The sequence below is a fragment of the Amphiprion ocellaris genome, chromosome 12 (assembly GCF_022539595.1).
Source record: "Amphiprion ocellaris isolate individual 3 ecotype Okinawa chromosome 12, ASM2253959v1, whole genome shotgun sequence".
NCBI classification, from domain to species: domain Eukaryota; kingdom Metazoa; phylum Chordata; class Actinopteri; family Pomacentridae; genus Amphiprion; species Amphiprion ocellaris.
The window spans coordinates 28,570,183-28,593,684 of NC_072777.1; the positions used below are offsets into that span (position 1 = coordinate 28,570,183).

Consider the following 23,502-nt stretch of genomic DNA (forward strand, 5'->3'; position numbering starts at 1 on the left):
AGTCTGGATCCACGGATTTGTTAAAGATTTATGTATCATTGCAAGATAGCGGTACGGCGTCACTGTAGCTATGACAACAAGGGAACGCTACGTCAGCTGCCTGCTGATGATCACGATTGGGATCCTACTACAAATCCAACGCTGTGGACTTATCCATCAGAAATCATACAATGACTGAGCAGTACTGCGTTCTCTGAGTACTTTTCTTGTTTAGGTTTGGGGTACAAAGAAACTCTTTCTTCTTTCTCCCACTGCTATCAACTCTTAAACAGTAGCCTATCATCACAGACTACCTCATAATAGCTTGCTGTCGATTATGCATTTGCACTACTCCTTAGTTTGCAAAGTCCATTGATTTTATTTATCTATTTATTTATTTTTCATGTATCTATTTTACTTCATTTCTATTTATCTTTTTTAAATCTATTTTTTACTTAGAGTTATATTGTTTGGCATTTGAAGTTTGGCAAGGAAAGAATTTCGTAGTACACTACAGGGAAACACGTTTCTTCACTGTGCACATGACAATAATCCTTTGAACCTTGAACTTTGAAAGTATGAATGAAACACAACCTAGTGCTCTTTAAAGCTCTTTGATTTATTCCTGAAACAGTTAGTTGATTGATCCTTTAGTTGACCAACAAAGTAAATAATCCTTAACATTTATGACAGTCAATCAACTGGTGTAAGGGTGAGGGGTTTTTTTGGTCAAAACTGTCTGGTTCCAGCTCCTCAATTGTAATTTATTCACTTGTTGTTGTTTTTAAGTTTGCTTGTTTGGCTGGTTGGTTGGTTGTTTTGCAATAATTTGAATAGCTTTTGGTTTTGCAATGCTGGCTGGATAAATCACACAGTTTGAAAACATCATCTTCAGCCCTTCAGAAACAGAGTCAGAATCTGTATTACATTCAAAGCAGGTTTTCACATACAAGTAATTGGACTTGGTGTTTTAGTGCATAACAATAAACGCTCAAAAAATACAGACAGATAAAAGTTTTTTTCAAGTGTTGCAAATCAAACAAGTAAAAGTTACTTAAATGCATCATGCAATGCTGTTTTTCCATTTTCTCTCCTATTTTTCACTCTCCTGAATGATGGAAATCTCTGGTTGTTTGGTGTTTGTAGAATGCAAACTGAAAATTGGAATTTAATCACACATACCGAGAGCTCGTTGTGTAAACATCTTCTTTAATATAGACGATCTCTGGCATCGCCGCTGATCCGATGTGGTAGAGGAAAGGTTCACGTGACTCTTTGATTTTTGTTTTTATAATTATGGGAATTATTCAGCTTAGTTGCACCAATTATTTTCAATTTTTATTCCTGTACTACATTTTATGTTACTTTTTTCAATAACTTTTCATGCGTTAAAATGGAATTGTAATAAAATAAATAGACAAGTAGTGACAAAATACATTATTTAACTCAAAATATGCAACAGCTGTTATGCAGGACTCACCCAGAGTCTACACACTCATATGATCTAATGCACCTCTATTAAGGCCACAACCAGCGCTGAGTTGAAAAAAGATATAAAAGGGGTGAAGTCAAACGCATAAGAATAATTTTTAAATGTATCTTACTATATCACGATGCATCCGTGACAAGCGTCAATCTATAAATTCTACCAGCATCTCTGTAATGAGTAATGGTTTCAGTTTTCGCCGCTGAGGTTTATCTAATTCTTGCACACTCCCGTGAACACCCCCACAAGACGATAATGGTACGGTCCTCCGCGCTGTCAACTTGAAATTGTACATTTCAAGGGCAGTTACCAGCGTTGTCTACCCTCATTTGTCCACCCATTCTACGACACCACGAACATGCTGTGCAGAGCGGGGCAAATACGCAGGTAAAATACAAGCCAACATGCTGTTTAGTACCAGTGCTTTGCCCAGAGTGCACAAAAAACGAGGACAGTTGACTCCTGCCAGCAGGACTTGTTCTTGAACTTGAGACAGTTGGCTATTGAGAGCTAACTGTTAGCTAGCCAGGATGCTAACTTAGTTTAGCTGCTCAGCTAGGGTAGCTTGTGGCGCACTAAGTAAACAATTTTGTTCAGTTACCGAGTGGTCGTGTTTTCAGAGGTTTCTTTTGTGAAGTTTTAAATTGAATTTTATAATATATGGACGCATTTTTTTTCAAACATACTCGTTTTTACCTGCTTAATGAACTAATATCTAACTACATGCTGCAACAGTAACGTCAATCCAGATCCAACTCCAGACATTTAGGTCACTTCCAGCCAGCTGCTCAAGGCTGATCAAAATGATGTGACCGAAATTAAAAATCCTACCTGTGCCAGGATATTCTGGGCTAATGTTGTGCAACTAAATCACTTCTCTATTATAACCATGCCTGGTAGCTAAGCTTAGTTATTTTTGTCTCTCTAAACACTTGACAACCACCAACACATGGACTGAATAAGTAATCGATTTCAAATTGAAATTGCTGGTCAAATGAATGTAATTGTCAAAGGCTGTGATTCAGGATCTCCAAGGTGCGGCTGTTGTAATTCAGTTTTATTAAATTTAAACAGATTCAAAGTTTCTTTCGGGGGTTGTTTATGTTTGCCCATTGAGCAGTGCATTCTGCGTTGTTCGAGAAAGTAGGCTATTGTATGACATAAACCCAGTTTCATTGTTCAGCAGCCACACGTCCTCTCTGACCCAGGGTACATTGAACAAAAGCTGGAATTTTGAAAGTTGTGGAACAAATCAAATGGCAATACCTGTCCAAAATATGGGAATTAAGTGTTTGCCCCAATTTGATCAGCCCCAGCTGTGTTTTTGAGATTATCATGAGGCAATGTTTCTGTGCCTTTCAGGTGTGCAGCCAGCCTCAGCCAAACTATAAACCAGGTAGCTGCATCAAGGCAGAAGCACACTCTTCCTGACCTGCCCTACGACTATGGCGCGCTGGAGCCCCACATCAATGCAGAGATAATGCAGCTGCACCACAGCAAGCATCACGCCACATATGTCAACAACCTAAATGTTACAGAGGAGAAATATAAGGAGGCACTCGCAAAGGGTACAGACACAAAGTAACATAACCTAAATTAGGTCATAGCCTCATTGTCTAGTTAGGATGTGTTTAAAATGTATCATCCTGAACTTGTCTTTGTAATTACGGTCTTTCTCAGAGTTTGCCAAATGCTGATTCTCCTGGATGTATTCGACTTGTATTTCAGGAGATGTGTCGGCACAGGTTGCTCTCCAGCCTGCACTGAAGTTCAATGGAGGAGGTCACATTAACCACTCTATCTTCTGGACAAACCTCTCTCCAAATGGTGGAGGCGAGCCACAAGGTGAGACTGCAACACATTTTTTTCCCCCCTACACTGGATTCAGTTGCTGCACCTGAGGGTCAAAGTGGATGTTGCACTCAAATTTATCAGGATACCTGAAACAATGATTCTGGTAGATGTGCAAGTAGGAGCTACTGGTTTGCTAACAGGTGTTACACAGCAATTTAGAAAGTTGGTGGTGGTTTATTTAGGGTGTTCTGCCCCCTGGTGGTAGAAAGCTGTCTCAGGGGAAATTCAGAATATCATGCTGATTGCCTATGTTTCCTTTCTTGTAAATAATAAAACAACTTTCAATTAGTAAGAATCTGATAGTATAGCTTTCATTCAAATACAGTAGGAAATAGTTTTTAAAAATGCAAACTAGTTTTACTGAAACTTGCTTGCTGTTTATGTGTACCATTTCCCTGAAGTAGCACCCATTTGTTTCACATCCTGTAGGGGAGCTAATGGAGGCCATCAAGCGAGACTTTGGCTCCTTCCAGAAGATGCAAGAGAAGATGTCTGCTACTGCAGTGGCAGTGCAGGGTTCAGGCTGGGGATGGCTGGGTTATGAGAAGGAGAGCGGAAGACTTCGCATTGTTGCTTGTGCTAACCAGGATCCCCTGCAAGGGACAACAGGTCAGTTGAAAACTAATTTGAAGTAGAGACCTGACCTTCTTTCTACTGTACTTATGGTATACCCCCAATACAGTGTGTTTCGACATATGAAACAGAGCCATCAGAGTATTGTTTTTCCTCTCTTTGACCCTCAGGTCTCATTCCTCTCCTTGGTATCGATGTATGGGAGCATGCCTACTACCTTCAGTACAAGAATGTGCGGCCCGACTATATTAAGGCTATCTGGAATATAATCAACTGGGAAAATGTGAGCGAGCGTCTTCAGACCGCTAAAAAATAGAAGCTAATGCCCAAATATCTCCTCCAATCCCTTTCACCCTGACCTGGAACAAACAGTAGTTGCAGATAATTTTCAGTTTAACCCGGATTGAGTGTCTTGAGAGTTAACATGCTTTTTAAAAATTAGCTTGAGACTGTTCAAACCTTCCGATGGTTGTTGGCATCAGAATTGATTTAATTGTCCTTGAAACACAGTCTCTGTTTGTGCAGATTATACAGCCTTTATGAGGGACATTAAGAGTTTGAATCAAATATGCAAGTTATTTGCAAGTGCTTTTTATCTCAGGTCTGTTCCCTACCACCAGACTTTGTTCAAAGCGCACAAAAATGGCCACTTTATAGCATCAAAGCTGGCTTTTGTTTTTCACACCCGAAAAATGGGTGCCATACTAGACTACTGTCAGATAACCAGAGTGCATATGCAGTGAGCTGTATCAGATCAAGTTAGACTAAAATCAGACAATGTTATGGCAATCCGTGTTTTTGATGTATTATAATAAAATAATATTTCAAATGTGCATGCTGCATTCTTTATTCTTCAGCTTCTATATGTAAGGGTTACTCCTAAACATTAAGATAATTTTTCAAGCTATTGTTAGAAGAGAAAAGTGAAAACAGAGTGCTGTTCATAGTAATTTTCTTGTTTCGTTATGGGTTTTTTTCTGACAAGTTTAAATGTCTTTGACCTCATTTGAGGATAATATAGATCACTGTCTCTCATGAATCATGGAATCTCAAAATGCTTTTAGAGGCTCATTCAAGTTAAGTATAGTTTGTACTTTTCTTTTTTCTACCAAGTTTGCTGAGGAATTCAAGTTAATTAGAACCTGAGGAGCTTGTCCGCTTCAAAAAGATCTTTCTGGCAAAAATTTTCACCCTCTGTTTCATATGGCACCACATTATGACTATCAGCATTTGTTTTTGCACTATTTTTAAGAGCTCTTCATTTTTTTTTTTTAAAGCTCGGCCAAAATGGCTTTAGTCCAATCAAAAGATGCAAATCTCTGTAGAAAATGAAGGTGCTCTCTGAGAATCTACAGTCTTCCTGATAAAACCAACTCCGGTTGAGAAGATGTGAAAATGTGTGTGTGGTGGACATTAAATACTGTCTGTCCAGCACTGTCATTCAAATGGCATGTACCCGGTAAGCTGAAAAATCTGTAAATGGTTTTTGGTCACATAGGGAACTTTGTACTTTGTGATCTCTTGGTGCTGCTCTTCATTTTTTGCCAGATTACCAAAAGAGGGCAGTGTTTACCAAGGTTTTACTCCTGATCTTGTGGCTGTTTTTTTTTTTTTTTTTAAAAGAAGAAACTCAACAATCCAGTGCATGACAAATAGTGCATATGGCAGTTCCAGAAGTTGTAGTTATTAACCGCTTTGTCCTCACATCTCAAAGTAGAATTTAAAGGACACTGCCATCTGTGACTTCTGAGTTTGCTTCATGTTCAGTAAAGGACTTTACCGTCAACTTAATATAATTTAATTCATAAGGGCAAGTTTACTGTATCCATACAAATGGCTTCCAGCTGGTTCATCTCCTGTCATCCAAGAGTTTCCTCTCTCCCTGTCAGTGATTAGCATCGACCACCTTGCAAGTGGGAAAGTCACATTCCAGAGATCTCTTCCTTTTCCTGGCGGTGGTTGTCATGATATTGAGGTAAGACGGACGCTGTGAGTTCAAGCACATGGTGACCAGACTCGGATCTGGAGACTGGTATCGACGCCCTTTGTGTTGAACTAAATTAGTGGTTAGAATTGAATGAATCTATAAAAATGAGTGCCATTTAACTTTTTTTTTTTTTTTTTGCAAAAACATCAGTGAATTATTACTTATTGGTGTAAAGAATGAAAACATTTCATCAGAGCATGTAAACATGAGTAGATTTATTTGCGAGACTTTGCCAGTGTTTAAAACGGAGATCTCTTAATTTATAAGGTGATGGCTTGTCTCAATGTGGCCTACTTTAGCTCTGTAGAAGTGTGCCAAAAAGTATTTCCCTCGTCTACAACTCATAAAATCGATGGAACTCACTCAGGATAGAGTTTCTTTAACCTCTGGAAAGGAAGAGAGGAAAATATTGGGCAAATATTTCAGCCACTGGTTTTAACCTATATAGTGCTATTGCTGTTTGCTACAAAAATCTGAAATTGAAATGTACAAACACACATATTTAACTTTGTTTCCAGTCCCATTTTCATCCACTGTTGAAGGAATGCCCTGCGGTACCACTAGGACATAAGCAGATATCTTAGATGTGCAAATGCTGATCAGTTTTAGAAAGAGCTTTTAAACTGTCAGAGTTTTGTTTAGCTTCTTCTCTTCAGACACAAACACACACTTTGTAAGAAATACAAGCTCCAAACTGTTGCTGTGGTTTTGTCAGTGGGTGCACACAAGCATGCAATGAGACTTGCATGTGGGCTTGTTTCTGCATCCTGATTCATTGTTGGAAGTGCGTGCACATCCCATACTGCCTTCTTTAATGATTCAAATAATAGCCTGCTTTACCACACACACAGAGATTTCACTTTTTCTTGCAAAACACTGTCAACGTAACACATTTCATGCATGAATGTGGCAGAGAGAGAGAGAAAGGAAACCCTAAAAAAGAATAACATACTTCTCAGTCAGATTTAACTATTTTCTCTGCTTCTGAAGCCTTTTGTTGGAAGGAAGTGTGTCAACGTGTAAGTGCTGACATGCACATATGGTTGGATGGATTGAAGGTGAAGACTTCTTTGAATTCTACAACATCCACACCTGCAGGAGAGATCAGTGTTTGTCATTTATCTCACAGGTAACCTCTTTTCTGAATGGAGATCAACATCGTCAGTCTCTTCAAGACTTCTCCAACCGTTTCAGCTTCGTCATCACATTTCTAGGCTCCACCAGACTATTGTTCCTTGACGTAAACTGCTCATGCCTGCGTCCTACACAAGCTGCCATTGTCCCATTTGGACAGGAAAAGTGAACTTTCGGGAGGTAAAACTTTCCAGGATTCGTCGGCCGTTGTTCCTGGCAGAGAGGGTGACGGAGCTCAATTCAGGGCACCCGTTTGGATCCGAGCCCGAGTCTGAGTGCCTTTGAGAGGCAGGAACCAGACATTTCAGTAAGTCTGAAGCAACAGTGGTTTTGTGGGAAGGTTTGATACCTCAGTCTGAGGATGGTTGATGCCTCATGTCTGCTTAAAACAACCAGGCGGAGAGAAATACATCATCAACAGCTTAAATAAAGTGGAGGTGTATACAGCACGTTTCATCAACTCTCCGTGAAATTGTCTCTGTTAGTGCTACATCTATGCATTAACATTTCCGCACCTAAAAAAATCTCTCTTCGGGAAAGTGTGCTGCAAAGGAACGAGAGGAAAAGATTGTTTTAGCAAGAGGGTGTGACTGTGTCTGGGTACTTCTTTTGCAGTTATGTAACAGTCACTTGCACCAGTGAGTCTGAAGGCTCACGGACATCCTTTCAGCAGCAGAGTGCGATAAACCACTGCAGGCCTGAGGTCATTTGAGTTTATGTTGGATTAATCCAACCTTAATAAATCCATACAGAGATCACAGACTTTTCTCTTGCCTCGCTGCCAAATGTATCTCATACACGGGTACAAGTTGTTGACGTAAGAGCCTTGTATTCATAAAAAGAACAACGGTTGCATCGGTTTATGGATGATTTTACAGGCTTATGAATGAGTGATGCTGCGGGAGCCTTCTGTGATACTTAAAAATGAGAATCTTTATAACCCAGACGCCCTGTTTAAAGTTGTTTGGAAACTTTGTTATGTATTTTCTCTTCCCATATCCATCGCGTCTGAAGCTGCTCATTCCGTTTCTGTATTATTCGTCTTGGAAATTAGGTCTTTTGGATTTTGATTCAATAATCCCCTTTGGATTTAATCAAGACAGTGCATAAGTTTTTTTTTCTGTCAAAATTTGGCTCCGTTGTCTCCTCCTTTGCTGAGAGTCAGCACTCAGCAGATCCTTTTTGGCTGGATAGTCAGAATGTCAGACGGGAAGAGACGAAAAAGAGGCAGAGAAAAACTTAGAAACTGGAGAATACCCAAAGACGAGAGTATTAGAATACAATGAGGGACATTCATGTGCAGCAGACTTGACTTCCTCCTGGGATGAAGCTGTTCTTAGTGTAAAATGACCACATTTAGGATTATATCAGTGTCTCCAGGTGGCATCTCATAACTAAAAAACTTCCCTAGACACATTAAACATCCTTTCCAAGTGTTGAGGAAAGTGACAGACAGTAGCAACTTTGTTGGTTTACAAAAAATTTCTGTTCATTCGCCATGTGGGGCAAAGATTTCCAGCTGATTTATTGTATAGATAAGTAGAACTTAAAGTATAGATGTTGGTCAAGTGGAAGGTGGACATACGCATTTGGAAAGAAAAGAGAAACTCTTGTATCCATCTGTATTAACTACCCAGATCCTCTATCGAACGGAGTTTATTTCTCATGTAAAACAGTTTTGGCTCCACGCTGTGTGTGTGTTTACAGTACATCTGTTTCTGTGTGACTGTGAAAACCAATCCTGACATCGTTTTGGCTCCAGAACTACAGATATTACTTAGATGCATATGTTGACATCTAAGAAATTATCTGATGTTTGTGGAATTTTTCGGTACCAGGTCAGCAAAGAGTGAAGCATCTGGAAAAGAAAGCAGCATGTTGAGAAGGTTCAAAGACTAAATAGACAGATTTGACAATGTGTAGACAAGGCAGGACAAAGAAGAAGAATGCAAGCGTAAATACATGCAGTGCGGGCAATGAAAGGTAAAATATCACTTTTAACTTTGAAACACTGGCTTGATATCAACTCCCTTGGTGGCCTTAGTCAGTGGATCAGACATTTTGTGCCATAAATTACAAAGAACCCGTCCCCTGTGTTAGAGGAAGCTTTTACATACAAAATGGCTCAAAATCCATAGAAACAGTAACTGTTAAAATCAGCAAACTTTATTTAAGGGTACAAAAGTCTGCAATAAACTATACTCACACAGCATCCTGTGGTAGCTGCAATTTATATCCAGCCTTCTTTGTACTCAATTGTATATGCAGGAGCAGATTTGAAATATGCTCTGTAAATTATATTGGTGTCAGTGAGTTTCACCTGTAATTAATTGATTGTCTATTTTACCTATATAAGGTAGGAACCTTTGTGGCTAGGTAGGGTTTCCAGCCGGAAGGGGACAAATCAGTTTTTGACCGCTAAACGCCGAACAGCAACTTGTGAATGGGAATTTGTGCACTTCGGAGTTTTTTGGGAAACCAATAAAGACACTGTGTTCAAAGCAAGTTAAAACGAGTTGGACTGTCATTCGTTAGTTCGGTTATTAAGCGCGTCAATTCAGTTTTTATGGTTCCCGGTTGGAGGCTCTCAGTGGCTTAAAGTATTGGCTTAGTCCCTTTAACACAAGTCAAAAACTGATTTGAAAAGTTCAACAACGGCTGCTAGGACTTTTTTGTCGCGTTTTGCTGGTGAGGACGGGAGGACAAGGGAGGCATGGCGGTGGCGGAGGCTTGGAGGAGACACCTGAGCGGAGCATCACCTGTTTACCTGCGTTCCTGGACGCAGCTGCGGGAGAAGAGGAGAGACGCCGGTGAGGACGCGGAGGAGCTTCACGGTAGCGGCTTTGAATGATCAGTCTTCTGAAACAGGTATGTGCAGCGCTACCATTTATAATGATGGCCATCTAAAAATAGTGTGCACACGTTATGGCGTAATCCCAATGCATTGGTTGGTGAAGTGGAAAAACATTTTGACTGTGTATTAAGTGAACTGTCGGACTTAAATGGATGATTGCGCGTTGGGTGACGTCAGTGTGTCAGCTGTAGCCGGTAACCTGGATACTGAGGCCGGCTGTAGTGATACACTGACTGGCAAACAGGTGGTTAAACTGACTGTTAAAGGACTTGCGGACAAGATAGACCGACTGCGATGTGGTAGAAAAACTAAGCTAAACAAAGCAACCGCTTTAAGAAAAACGATAAAAGATTTAATGCAAAGTGGTAAAACTGATGAGGTACGAAAATCTCTGAATGAGTTTTCTGAACTATGTGGTGAAATAAAGTGTATGCATGATTCTTTAATGGGGTTGTTACCACCAGAAGAAAAAGAAAGACATGAAACATGGATGAAGGCTAAAATGATGTTTAACGATTAATTTGTTTACAGTGTTGGAGAGTGGGTAAAATCTAATGAAAAAGCTGTGTCTGAAACTGGAAATAATAATGGTGTTGGTGGTGAACATGATAATATTGAACCCAATGACAGTGTCTCTAACGTGGGTAAATATTCAAACAAAAGTTACACAAGTAACAGGTCAAGTACTGCTTCCTCAGTAAAAATAAACGTAGCAGCGGAAATAGCTGCACTTTTGGCCTGAATGGCTGCTTTAAAGGAATGACACTCACTGGAGGAACAGGAGCAGCAAATCAAAAGGAAAAAGGAACAACTTGAGTTGGAGATGGAACCGGCTGCAACAGATCCTAAGTTGGCAGTTTTGCAGGCTTCTGAGGGACAGGGCCGTTCTGAGGCATCAATGGATGGGATGGACTCTTATTTTGAAAGAGAAAAAAGGAAACTGGTACAAAATGCACTCAACCCAACGGTAAAGGAGTATGAGCCCGCATCCTCTAAAACACAAGAGCAAAGGGATTGGTCAATGCCACAATTTGAACAACCAACAATGGAAACAAAACCTTTGGAAACATCAAAAGTTTCACAGCCTGCTACAACAAGTGGTTGGATAATTCAAAACAGGAAGCAAAACATGGATAATCAACATAAGGATCAGTTTTCATCTGGTGATGTTGTTAGTATTATGCACAAACAAAATGCAATAACAGCTGCCTTAATACACCAACAGCGCTTGCTTTCTCTGCCAGCAAGAGAAATTCCAGCATTTTAAGGTGATCCATTCCAGTTCAAAGCCTTTGTCAAAGCGTTTGAACAAAGGTGTTGAGGAAAAAGCAAGTAAAACTGACTGCCTTTACTACCTGGAGCAGTTCACAAAAGGGCAGCCAAAAGAACTGGTGCAAAGTTGCCAGCACATGGACCCTGAGTGTGGCTATATTGTGGCTAAAGCTCTTCTCCAAGAACATTTTGGCAACAACTACAAAATTGCCATGGCATATATTAAAAAGGCTTTAGCTTGGCCAACAATAAAATCAGAGGATGCCAAATCATTACAGGCCTATGCTTTGTTTCTTACGTTTGTGCTGCAATGCGATGGAGGAGCTTCATCATATGCATGAGTTGGATATGCCAAGTAATATGAAGACCGTTGTTTCTAAGTTCCCATATAAACTTCGGGAGAATGGAGAGCTGTTGCTCATGACATTATGGAGGCTCATGATTGGAGAGCTCACTTTGTATTTCTGGAGAAGCCATTTTTGTTTGAAAACGATGGGACAGGAAAGGGTTGTTTCTACTTATTCCTTGTTTGGAATCGAGGTTTCAAGTCTTGAAGGAAAGTGCTTTTATCCCTTGCCTGAAGTCTTCACACAGAAGGAGATGCCAGTTTCTCCAGACGACATTCCCACTGCTGCTGATTTGGAAAATAAGCACAGAAAAGATCTCTTAAGATCAAAAAAATGTAGCTTTGATCCCAACCAGTGGCATCGTGATAAAACCTGCGTGTTTATGCCTGCGCATGAGGTGGAACAAGACATAAATCCTATTAGCAGTTCCGTATATGCCAACACATTGAGCTATGTCTGCAGTTTTTCCCCTCTTAACCTTTACCAATGCACTGTGGAAAGCTGGCTGTGTTAGCAGCAGGAGCAGACATTTCTTTATCCCCAGAGGTGGAATTAAGGAGAATCTCCGTATAACACACTGGCCTGAAAACAAGCCATTTGACACATCTGCAAGTTGGAGAAATCACAATAAGGAGTGAAGCTTGCTGTGTTTAAGCACGTCTTCTGTCTGAAAATGTAACAACACAGACCTCTGTCCTTATTCTGCATGTGTGCTCGTTAGGTTAAGTTGCATTTCAGTCCGAGTTAAATATATGGACACAGGTAGACCTTACTACTGCTGTATATACAAGATAAATTAGTTATTTACACTGTCAGTGATTCAAGAAGCTCAATCAATTCTTGTGGATTGTTGATGTCACACATAAAACTTCTGTTTAGGTCTGAAACCCCATTCTGTCGAAAACGTGCCAACAGTGGTTAAGTTCCTGTTGTGGTATTTGTCAGGAGAGCAGGAAGGACGACCCAAATTCAGATAGAACCACTTAGGCAGGAAGAGTCTCAAGGTGATTTAATGCGAAAACCAAATGCTTAAACGAAGGCTGGCAGATAAACAAAACCCAAAGACCAAGGCAGTGATCGACGTCCAAGACAGGCAAAAATAGCCAACCAAGTAACCAGGAAAACAGACAGAAAAGCAAGGCCCCAGACAAACACATAAAACATTCTGACAAAGGAGTGGAGATGAAGAAAAGGTTTATAGAGAGGAATTCTACTTGGAGATTAAGTACAGGTGTAGCAAACAAGTGACAGCGAATACGGTATATGTGGTGGATCATAAAACATGACTCAGAGTGAAACTCTCACATTAATCATCAAAATGTAGTCCAATTTTTTGCCAAACAAAGTCTGCTAAACAGTTAACAAAGAGGTCACAATGACATGATATAGGCTGAATATAAGAGCGCATGTGTGTGGATTCTCATCTGTCCAGGTCATGGTAATAGTACGTGTCCACAGTGGTGTTTTTACATGAGAGGTGCCTGTAGAAGTGTCAGACCAACATGGTGGCTCTCTTTTACTACATAAACAGTTCAGCGAAAAGTATTTCTAAAACCATCTGAGGTGAGAAATAAACTATGCAGTTGCTGAATCTGTCCTCATCTTAGTTTAAGAACAGCTAGTCTCATTAGCATAAAGCAGCCGAGATCTCAATTTTAGACAAATGGGATGCGGGCAGCTAGCGGGCAATGAGACACGCCATCGATACAAATGTGACCCAATGCTAACAGAACGCAGTGCAGGGTGTTTCGCATAGACAATGAATGTTAAGTGTTAAACTGATGGATCCTATGGACACGTACCATAAGAGCTTCAGTAAAAGGCAACTGGACGTCTTTTTTTGGTTCTTGAGATGCTTCCTTAGGTCTAACTGACTGTTTTGGAGTCCCAGAAATGTATTTTTTACCCCAAAATACATGAATAATGACCCAATAATGACACGTGTTGCCCATCAGACCCAGAAACACTCAAACTGGTTCAACCCAAGGATAAAACATCCAAACACACAAGCTCAGTAATGTAAATACAGCCCAATGCAGTGAGGATTGTACAGACCTATATATAGAGGACACTAAACAACTGTTCAGCATGGGAGAGTCAGCCCCTTAGGTCAAAACTAGCATTTTACCTTCATCTAAAAGATAAGAAACACTCCTTTGAGGACAGTAATGTTTAAATTCTTGACAGGGAAGACAGACAATTTGTGAATGGAGTGTAAGAAGCCATCTATGTTTCACTGGAATATCCATCTCTGGTCTACAACACCACTTATTGCATACTTATAGTGCAGTCTTGAATTCCTTTGATGGAAAGTTTTACCACCATTAACACCCTCGAGTCATGTGAGTCTTTATCATTACGGGTTGGGAGTAAGAATAAATACCTGAGACTCCCTATCGGTCAGTTAGACCTGAGGAAGCCTCTTGGATAAAAGGTGAAATGTCTTCAAGAACCAAAAAGAGAAGTCTGCTTGCCTTTTTCAAAAGCACCTAAAACTACTATTCAAATCTTAAACGGCCAAAAAATTTAATTAGTCTTTTATGTAATTCCAGCAGGAGCTTAAGTAATATTTGAGTCACATTGCTTGATATATGTCATTATTTGTTCACTTAGCCTGTTTCCACTGCACTTGGTTGTATTTTCTCTTTATCATTACACAGCTTCAACCTCAGCCATGAAGCCTTTTTCTTTTTTTTCTTTTTTTTTGGCTATTATGCTATTTTCATCTTTTTCTTCTGGTGTTTCCATTCAAGTTTTTTTATGCACAGTAGCGGATGGAAATACATTTCGTAGCATTTGGCCAGATGCACAGGAGTGAGGAAGCAGGATTTCTCAAATTCTCCTTTTACTTTCAGTTACTTCCATCAGTTTCAGTTTTCGGTTTTCAGTCACTGATCCTTTCAAGGTCTGAATGTCCCCGTTTGACCCCTGACCTTCTTTTCACCTGCCATCTTTGTAACTCTTTACCTTTAATGTTTTGATGTATATGGAAGTGAACATGCCATACAAGCTAAATTCATCCTAACTATATCCCTATTAGGTGTAAATTGTTGTAAAATTGCCCAGAAAGTGATGTCAGAAGTTGCTAAAAAGGTTTTTGCCAGTTAAGGTGCAATTTGTGAAACATTTTCAAGATCAAACATCAACAGAGAATCATAAGAGAAAACATTTAGCAATCAAATCTAAAGCCCTGATGTACAACAAGATTAAATAATCATAGCAAACTGTTTAAGTCTGTAAAAGTGCTCTCAGCTGACTCCATGTGTCATACATAATGAGGTCATGCTGGATAGAAGAGATGCTTGTCTGTATTTTTGCAATTGTCCATCAGAATCCATTCATCATTCTGCTCTGTTTTTTTTCGTTGTCTGTCTAAACACATCTCCACATGGAAAACTAGGAGCAGAAAGCAGCAGGGAAAAAATGACTGCGTCACAACAGAAGTTATTTTGAAAAGAGAAGAGAAAAAAAAAACTTGAGGTCAAAGCTGCTTCAAATGTCGCACTGGTAGATTTTTCACCTCCTGTCCGGAGAGATGGAAAAGAAATAAAAGAAATCTTTTCCCCATATAGGCATCAACAGGAGCTTTTAGTATAAGAGTGGCCTTAGGGGGCGTTTTACCTCATTTCCATATTTCTTTTCCTCATCGTGACTCTCCTCATGTCTGATACCTGTTTAAAATGGTGGCTAAATGAGAGTCTAGACTGCTGCTCAGGAACGAGAACCAGCTTTTGATTTGTCGGTCAAATTAAAAAACCTGTGACGTGTTGTATGCTTGTGGAGAGTTAAAGAGAAATCCATGCGAGACCGGAGAAGGTCTGGTGGGGAGATGAGGTCTGGATAAAATCGAATGATATGAAAGGGGTAACACTGGAGGAGATAAAGGTCAAGATTAGAGTGTGTAATATAAGAAGTAGGCCGCAGGTTTGATGTCCATGTTTTCATGCAGGCATGTGTGTGTCTGTGTGTGTGTTGGAGATTCTCCCTGCCAGGGGATTTTCCATAGTCACTGCTGTATTGAGAAACAGATGCAATATTGGCAGTGGAACCAGTAGTGGGGTAGAAAGGCGTAGAAAAATAGGCCCTCAAAGCATTCTTCTCGCTGTCCCAGCTAATTTCACACTCACCCACTTTCTCACTGCCCTTTCTTTGTTTCCTTTTTGACTCTCGACTCAGTTCCTCTTTTGTCTGGCCCTGTTTCTTTCACATTTTCCTTAAGGACTTTGGATTGAGCTTCATGTCCACTGATGCAGTTTTGGTTCAAAACAAACATACCGTTGTTGTTGGTCATTCAGCGCCTCAGAGATAAATTTCTTCCACAGTTTGTTTCCTGCAAACTGGAATGTATCATTAAGGGAGAACAGATTAAACAAGTAATTCATTGTGTTGCGTTTAGTGTGCACTGTCTGTTTCTCCCACTATTCCTCTCGGCCCTCCCTCCTGTTGCTGCTCTCCTTCCATGTGAGGTGATTCAGCATCAGCGTAAGTCTTTAAGGCAGCACGTGAGTGATCTCATCCTCACACATCTGCCGCAGTGTTTTACCAACCAGGGCACCGTGAAGGGCCTCAGTGCTCTGCAGGGGTTAGGATCAACACACACAAACTACTGATGACTGAATTAACACATTGCACACATCCGCCCGACACACACAAATACAAGCACACACACACAAGTAATTATTTTCAGATTGACAGTGGGTTTGGAGACAGTGAGACTTCTTATAAACAGGAAGACATGTCCCCATTGATGGAAGAAGTGCTTGTGTTTATCCAGAATGGTAATGATCTAATAATATGGGTTAGTAGGCAATTACTAAATGCAAAACTGACTTTAACCTACATACAAAAGCATAAATTTCACCTCTATAAATATAACATTTTTATTACAATTACTCAAAGAGGAACTTACGTCACTGTAATACGTTAAGTCTCTTGTTTGTAATAAAGAAGCTCCTATTTAAACCGAAGCTGCTGATTTTATTGGTCACCTACAAAGCTGCATTAATGGGCTTTTCTTGGCCTCTCAGTGGTTCCTAAACAAGTGAGTGTGTAAACACAGCATTGCCATATTATCACTCTATAAAGTCGTGGTGAAGGTGTTAACAAACAACTTGCATTTTACAGAACCAGCAGACAAGGGGAACTGTTTATTTAGAGCCATGTCTCTGGACACCTCATTAATGTCGGTTATTTAAGTCCAGTTAAGTCTGATGTCTTCTAAATGCTCCACTATGTCTGTCCGGACTGTTATTTGATGCCTGGCAAGTAGCATACAAAGGGCTTATCAGAGCTTTTTAGCGGAAAACAGCTGCAAGACGCTGGTGATTTAGTAAAGAAGCGGTGAATATTTGGCTGCAAGGGTGCCAGAAAGTTGTTAAAAAAAATTGAAACATTGAAAAACTATAAAAATTGTGAAAATAGCAACACATATCTATAAAATAATTATCCATATTAATTATAATAATTACTCGTTTTTTTACAGTTTTAAAGTAAAACTGTGTAACTTTGTTGTTCCAAATTGTCAAAGAACAAATTACTGTTGGATGATATGTACAATTTCTTTTTATTTACACTATATATACAGTCATGGAAAAAATGATTAGACCACCCTTGTTTTCTTCAATTTCTTGTTCATTTTAATGCCTGGTACAACTAAAGGTACATTTGTTTTGACAAAAATAATGATATCAAAAATAGCTCATAAGAGTTTCATTTAAGAGCTGATATCTAGCCATTTTCAGTGGTTTTCTTGATAATAACCAAAATCACTTTAGTTCTTTCATCAATAGCTATGGCATTGTATTGCCAAAAACAGTGCTTTTAGACAATCCATGTTTTCTTTTCTGTCTGTTTTAGTCACATGATACACACAGGAGTTAGTACTTGATTACATAACAATTGTTTTTGATGACTGCAGCCATGCGTCTTGGATGCTCTCCACCAGCTTCTGACATTGTTCTGCTGTCACAGCAGCCCATTCCTGATGCACAAATTCAAACAATTTGTTTTGTTGTTGGGCTTGTGGTTCTCCATTTTGAGTCTGATGATTTACCACAGATTTTCAATTGGATTTAGATGTGGTGATTGAGCAGGCCAGTGCGTGGTTGGAATGTTCTGGTTCTCCATCCAGGCTTTAACTGACCTTACCGTGTGGCAAGGGACATTGTCTTGTTGGAAAATCAAGTCATTGGAGGCAGGAAATAGTTTTCTAGCTGATGGAGGAAGATGGTTTTCATTAGTAGCCCTGTACATGACCTGGTTCATTCAACCTTCACACAATTGCATTTGCCCTGTTCCACCCAAACTGAAACAACCCACGATTCACTCCCATGTTTTACTGTAAGGGCAAGACAGTTTGGTTAGTAGGCTTCTCCAGGCTTCCTCCTAACCAGTAAGTTGGCTGAAGTGGGCATCAAGTGAAAATTGGATTCATCACTGAAGAGAACCTTCATCATCACCCACTGGGAGCCCAATCATCAACAGTCCAATCCTTGTGATCCCCAGCAAAGAGTAACCAGCTTTCCTCTGCCTTTCCTTGATGAAGGGCTTCTTCCTGCCCTGTGTGACTTCAGACCAGCTTCAAGAAGTCAGTTTCCAGCTGTCCTTGCCGAACAAGTCATATTTCTCCACAGAGCTCACTCATTTTTAAGGTCAATGGAGGTCTGACGACGATTCCTGACACAGGGACAGATGAGTGCACAGTCATCTCGTGGGGTAGAAAGACGTTTCCTGCCATGACCAGCTTAAAAAGTGCATTTTTTACTGTGTTGCGCACAGTCGAGCTGAAGCAAATTTCAGGGTTTGCTGATCATTCTTTTCTGGTTCATCGCCACACGTGGCCCATTGCACATATTAATTTTTATTCACTGTCAAGATAAAATATTGGTTAGTGCAGCTTTAAACAAATGAACACTCACATTGTCGAGGTTGCCTTCCCTTGCGTCAGTGCATGCATTTGAACATACGTACCGTAGGAGCTTTTTCATTGTAAAGCTGCACCCACAACGTCCATAAACATCTTATGTTTTGCTCCTTCTGTCCCTCCCATGTGCTTCCGTTTGCTGGCCGTCGTCTCGCCTCAGCCAGCCAGGGCGAGCAGCTCCTGTTGTGATGTGGCTTTTCCATTCGGCGCTGTGGCCAATCAGACTGAGAAGAACTCGTCTAGCTCTTTCCCAACATCTCCTGGCTCTGCCGCTGAGGATGTTTTTTAATGCAGAGTGATTAATAAGACATAAAATAAAATACTGCCTTGGAAGCCTCTTCAGGAAACAGTATTCAAAATTTTCCATGTATGACTTCTCTTTGCTATGAGATGGCTTTTCAAGATGAGATGTTTTTCTTTTTCTTTTTTCTTTTGTTTGAAATCATGATTTAGTGGCTTAATGCCCTTGCCAAGAGGGGAGGGGAGCGATGCATATTTTCAATGCTCACTTTCAGATTCATACATCAGACGAATCTGACTTGTGGGTCAAGTATCACTTCAGATCCCCGAGTGGATCTCTATTGTTTGTGTGTGATCTCTGTGCAACCGTATGGACACCGTATGCCTGCACACACGGAAGTACTTGTGTTTCTGTTTATCCCACATCTGTCAGTGTCCCTCCGTATATAAATAAATCTCGTCCCCGAAGTGCTTTCTGATGGCAGTCAAATGATAAGTGCTTGTGTGTTGCGAGCACAAGGACCAGACTGATTACGTTGCTGCTTGAAGCTATCCTGAATCTTTGTGTGTGTTGTTATGCTCTGCATCTGTCTGTTTCCTCAGCCTCTGGCAGAAGGCTGGTGTACATTTACAACCTCAAAAAGTCAGACAAGGTGGGAGTGAATATAAAAGACACATGGAAATAGAAGCAAGTCTCGTAGGCAAAGACGAGCGAAATATAAAATTCACCACCGCAAGTGTTGGCCAGCTTGGCTTATGCTGCAGACAATTCTTCACATTTGTTTTATATTGTGCGGAGCTGTGTTAGTCATGTCAGCTCAATACAACGTGCCATGAGTAAGACAGTTAAGCATCCCGTTTTGGTGGCAGCACCATTTGGACTGTCCCATTCTAGCTGTGTGGCGCTTTAACGTGAAAATAAAAGCTTGTAATTACTTGCAACAAACGTGTCCGCCGATGTCTGGCAGCCAAACCTGAATGAATTTGAAGGATCATGGCAGCTGAGAGGCTCTATGCAATAACCCAGAGACATATGGGGATAAATTCCAACAGAGTAACGCACATATTCCACCTTCATCTAACACATGGAAAAGAGGAATAAGTCAACTTGTCAGATTTTCTCAGGTTTATAAATGAGCTGAGAGAGAGAGAGAGACATAATAAACCCAAGCAGTTTCTATGCTACATGTGCATGTCTGCTTTATGTTATGCAACTGCTGGCCAGGCCTTATTTTATAGTGTGTTTATAGTTTAACCTATTATGGCAACTTTAGTCTTTCTCACTGCATGCACGATATTTGAGGTAACATCCCATCAAATTACCAAGTGTAAAACACATTCTAGTACCAATCTGACCAATCAAATACATATTAGTGTATACATGTGTTCCAGGTGGAATGCTGCCTAACTCTTACAGTAAAGCACTGTACTTGAAGGTTACCCTCAAAGAAGGGGAGAAAAAATGGCTGTCAAGTGGGGATAAAGGCATACAAGTTCGGGCAAACTTTCCGGGAAAGCCATTTGTTGCTTAGTCTTACACATAAAAAGTTATAAAAGTAGTTGTGTAGAGAATGAAATAAGAGTTCAATAGAGATGTCAAACTGCTACTCTCTCCTTTGCACAACTGTTTGAAGTGGGTGAGAAAGTTAGATTGTTAATCTAACCTATTACATGTAGATTGAGGGTATCAGTCCAACATTTCCACTGTGCATTTCATACAGCTTTCTCCTTTCCTTTCGCTATCTGCGGGTTACAAAATCCACTTTGCTAGAAATAACAACAACCACCTCAGATCTAGCAACCTAAACACTAAAAATGGCACAGTTGATGAAGATTTGGATAGCACAAAAAGGTAGGCCAGCTTCTAGAATTCTACAATTTCATTTAGCAGACGCTTTTATCCACGTACATCTGAGAGTAGATACAACACAAGCAAGGTTCTAGTCAGGAGAAAACAACCTGGATAAGTGAAATAAAACAAGCTCAATGTGATAGTATTACCGTGGTGTCTACATGCAGTGCAGACATAATAGTATTTTTTTGGATCTTTCGGTGAATGATCCATTTTAATAACCAAAACGGTTCCTCCTGACCCTATTTTGCAGTGGCACTGTTGCTGCATACTGGGCTCAGCCTCGCCTATGAAGAATGTGATTGCTGCAAATAAATGCGAACAAGCCAGAGTCTTCTTTTCCCTTATAGCAGAGTGATAATGAGGAGCAGCCAGACTATTCTCCAGTGCTGAAACAACACTGAGAAGACAAGATTGTTAGTTTTGAAAGATTCTGATGATGAAAAGGTCCAGAGGGAGGTTCATGAACCTGCTTGACCATCCAACTAGCGGTTCTGTTGGAGTACTTGCACTTTTAATTCTACTGTCTACAAGGGAGGAAAGCGTAAATATTGCTGCCTGGATGAGTTTCCAGAACAATAAAGTCTGGCCTCAAAAGCATATAAACCGCTGTGCAGTGTCTTGGCATCTGATAAGCCCTCAAACTGAATTTCCTGGTTTGTATTTTATCTTGTCGCTTCCACCATCACACCAATACAGCCTCAAGGCTTTTTTTTTCTTTAGTTTGATGTATTACATTGTCAGCACTCTACAGTGTTAGGATGTGAAGGAGACAAAGCAGAGGAGCACCTGCTGATCATGTTGTCTCCGCTTTATTTGAAGGAGAGCAAGAAAACCACTCAATTACTTGACTGCATGCAGAATAGCTTAAAGTTATTTTGCAAGACCTGGACTTTAACATGAAGACAAGCCAGCATTTGGTTTAACTTAGTGTCCAGTATGCTCTTTGGACTAACAAAAGAAATTAATCTTGCATGTTTTTGAAGCTTGAAACCAAAATCTGATGAAGATATGTCTTAAGAAATGCACTTAATCTTGCAGAGCGTTATCTATGAAGATAAATACAACTTCCATATCTGTGCATTAAATATGGTGCTGCAGCATGGAGATGATTAACTTAGCTTTTCTTAGCAGATCGGTAAGAATCTTCTCATGTAACTCCTGGCAAGAAACTAATGACACTCATATTTCCCAAAATGCTGAACTATTCGTGTAATATTCCACATCTTCCAAGAGTAAATGTGTAAATGTAAATCAGCGCTGATGCCATGAGTCACAAATTACTTCAGTTGCAGTAGATTATATCTGAACTTGCCTCTGTTTTGCAACAGATCATTATGGGACTATTTTTAAAAATGTTTTGGAGCGATAAAGTAATCATCAAAGCCGTTTAAATATGGTACCGCCCGAACTGATTATGATGAAGTCATATCTTTGAACTCAACAATAAGGACCACTTTACTGGAAAGTGAACATGGAGAGAACTGACTTCCAAAACAATAAACGTGTCAAAGGTAACATACCCCTGCCAGCTTTGTGTTTTGATTATCAAAAAAAGCCGCTCTTGGCCTCGCCTAACGCTGGCACAGACTTTTCCGATGACATATTTGTATCTGCAGAGGTGGAGGATAATAATGAGGCAATAGAAATTTTGAGCAAGCTGGCATTTGACAAGAGCAGTTGCGGTGATTTAATGAACCCTAAATGCCCAAGGTGTGGAAAGTAGATGAGCTCAGTATCAGATAGTTGGACATGTTGTCATGTTTCTCAGTCCATGTTTGGATTGCCAACTTTTTGGCACCGACCAATTTTAGATCCTGCTGGTTGAGTTGCAGCCACAATTGGTCCAAACTTGAGTTCTAACATCAGAAAATGGACGCCACTTGCACATCTGTTCCATATGAAGCTACAGGTAGAAGTTAGCTTAGCACATCGTCTGGAGGAAACTGGCTGTCACAATGTCTCTGTCAAAAGTTTTTGATATTTCAGTGTTTGTACAGATTAAACAAGTTGTTTTTAAGTTAAGAAACTTTAGAGGTGCTTGAAGGTGGATTTTATCATTACATTCAGAATGTGAAATAGGTAGATAGATGAGTTAGTTTTTATGTCAGTTCTCGTAAACAACAGAATTCATGTTGCAGCCATTTAACCATGAGATCATTCTGCCTAAAGACAAATCCTTCTTCTCAGTGGACCAAATTATCTATTTTTATCTCCCTATTTATTACCCTTATCTATTTGGGAGGGATAATCACTTTGATCACAACTACGCAAAGTAAGTCAAGGTTGCACCAGGAAGTTGATGTGTAAACTATGATGAATGGCATGGATGTTACCACTGGCCTTTGTTTTCTCATCTACAGAAGTTTGGCTGAGCTGCAGGTTTGTTAAAACTGTTAACTATTATTTTGTCCTCCGTCTTCTGACGTCTTTTTTACTGTTGCCAGTGTCATGCAGTCAGGCGTGAATTAAATTCAAAGGTTCCATATGGTGAAAATCCATCTGTAGCGTTTTGTGGTTGTTATAAACTTGGATGTGTAAAGTTAAAGCCATTAAAATACATCCAATTTACTTCTGTCATTCCTCAAGCTTCCCCACAACTAGAGAGTCTCCCAGCTTTACAAGACAGTAAGACTTTTACTGAACTGCTACATTCAAACTGACGAACTGATAGTTGTCAAGCTCAAACTTTGCCTAATCCTGCCCCTCACTACTGGCTTTTTCCAGGTGATCCATTCAGAATTTATAGCCGCCTGACAATCCACCAAGTTGATTTTCTTTCTAGAGCTACTTCTGATAACTCTAAAACTCCTCAAATGGTTCTGCTGTTAGTTGCAAGAGTAAACACAAGCATTTTTATGCACTCCCAGCATCTGAGGAGCTGAAACCCCACTGGATTGCTTTTATTTTTGATGGTAATCTAACCACAACAATAGGAAAATCCTAAGTGTTGGTGCGTTGTCCAGCTAATGTGACTAACATCTGATTGTAATCCTACAGGT

At 40.1% G+C, this 23,502-nt stretch overlaps 1 protein-coding gene across 1 annotated transcript; it reads left to right on the forward strand.

Moving 5' to 3' along the window:
* Positions 1-1,701: 1,701 nt before the first annotated feature.
* sod2 (superoxide dismutase 2, mitochondrial) lies at positions 1,702-4,725 on the forward strand. Its single transcript, XM_023278698.3, has 5 exons — positions 1,702-1,852; positions 2,828-3,033; positions 3,194-3,310; positions 3,749-3,928; positions 4,063-4,725. Exons 1-5 carry the CDS (start codon positions 1,824-1,826, stop codon positions 4,206-4,208), a joined length of 678 nt encoding a protein of 225 aa, XP_023134466.1. The 5' UTR covers positions 1,702-1,823; the 3' UTR covers positions 4,209-4,725.
* Positions 4,726-23,502: the final 18,777 nt, after the last annotated feature.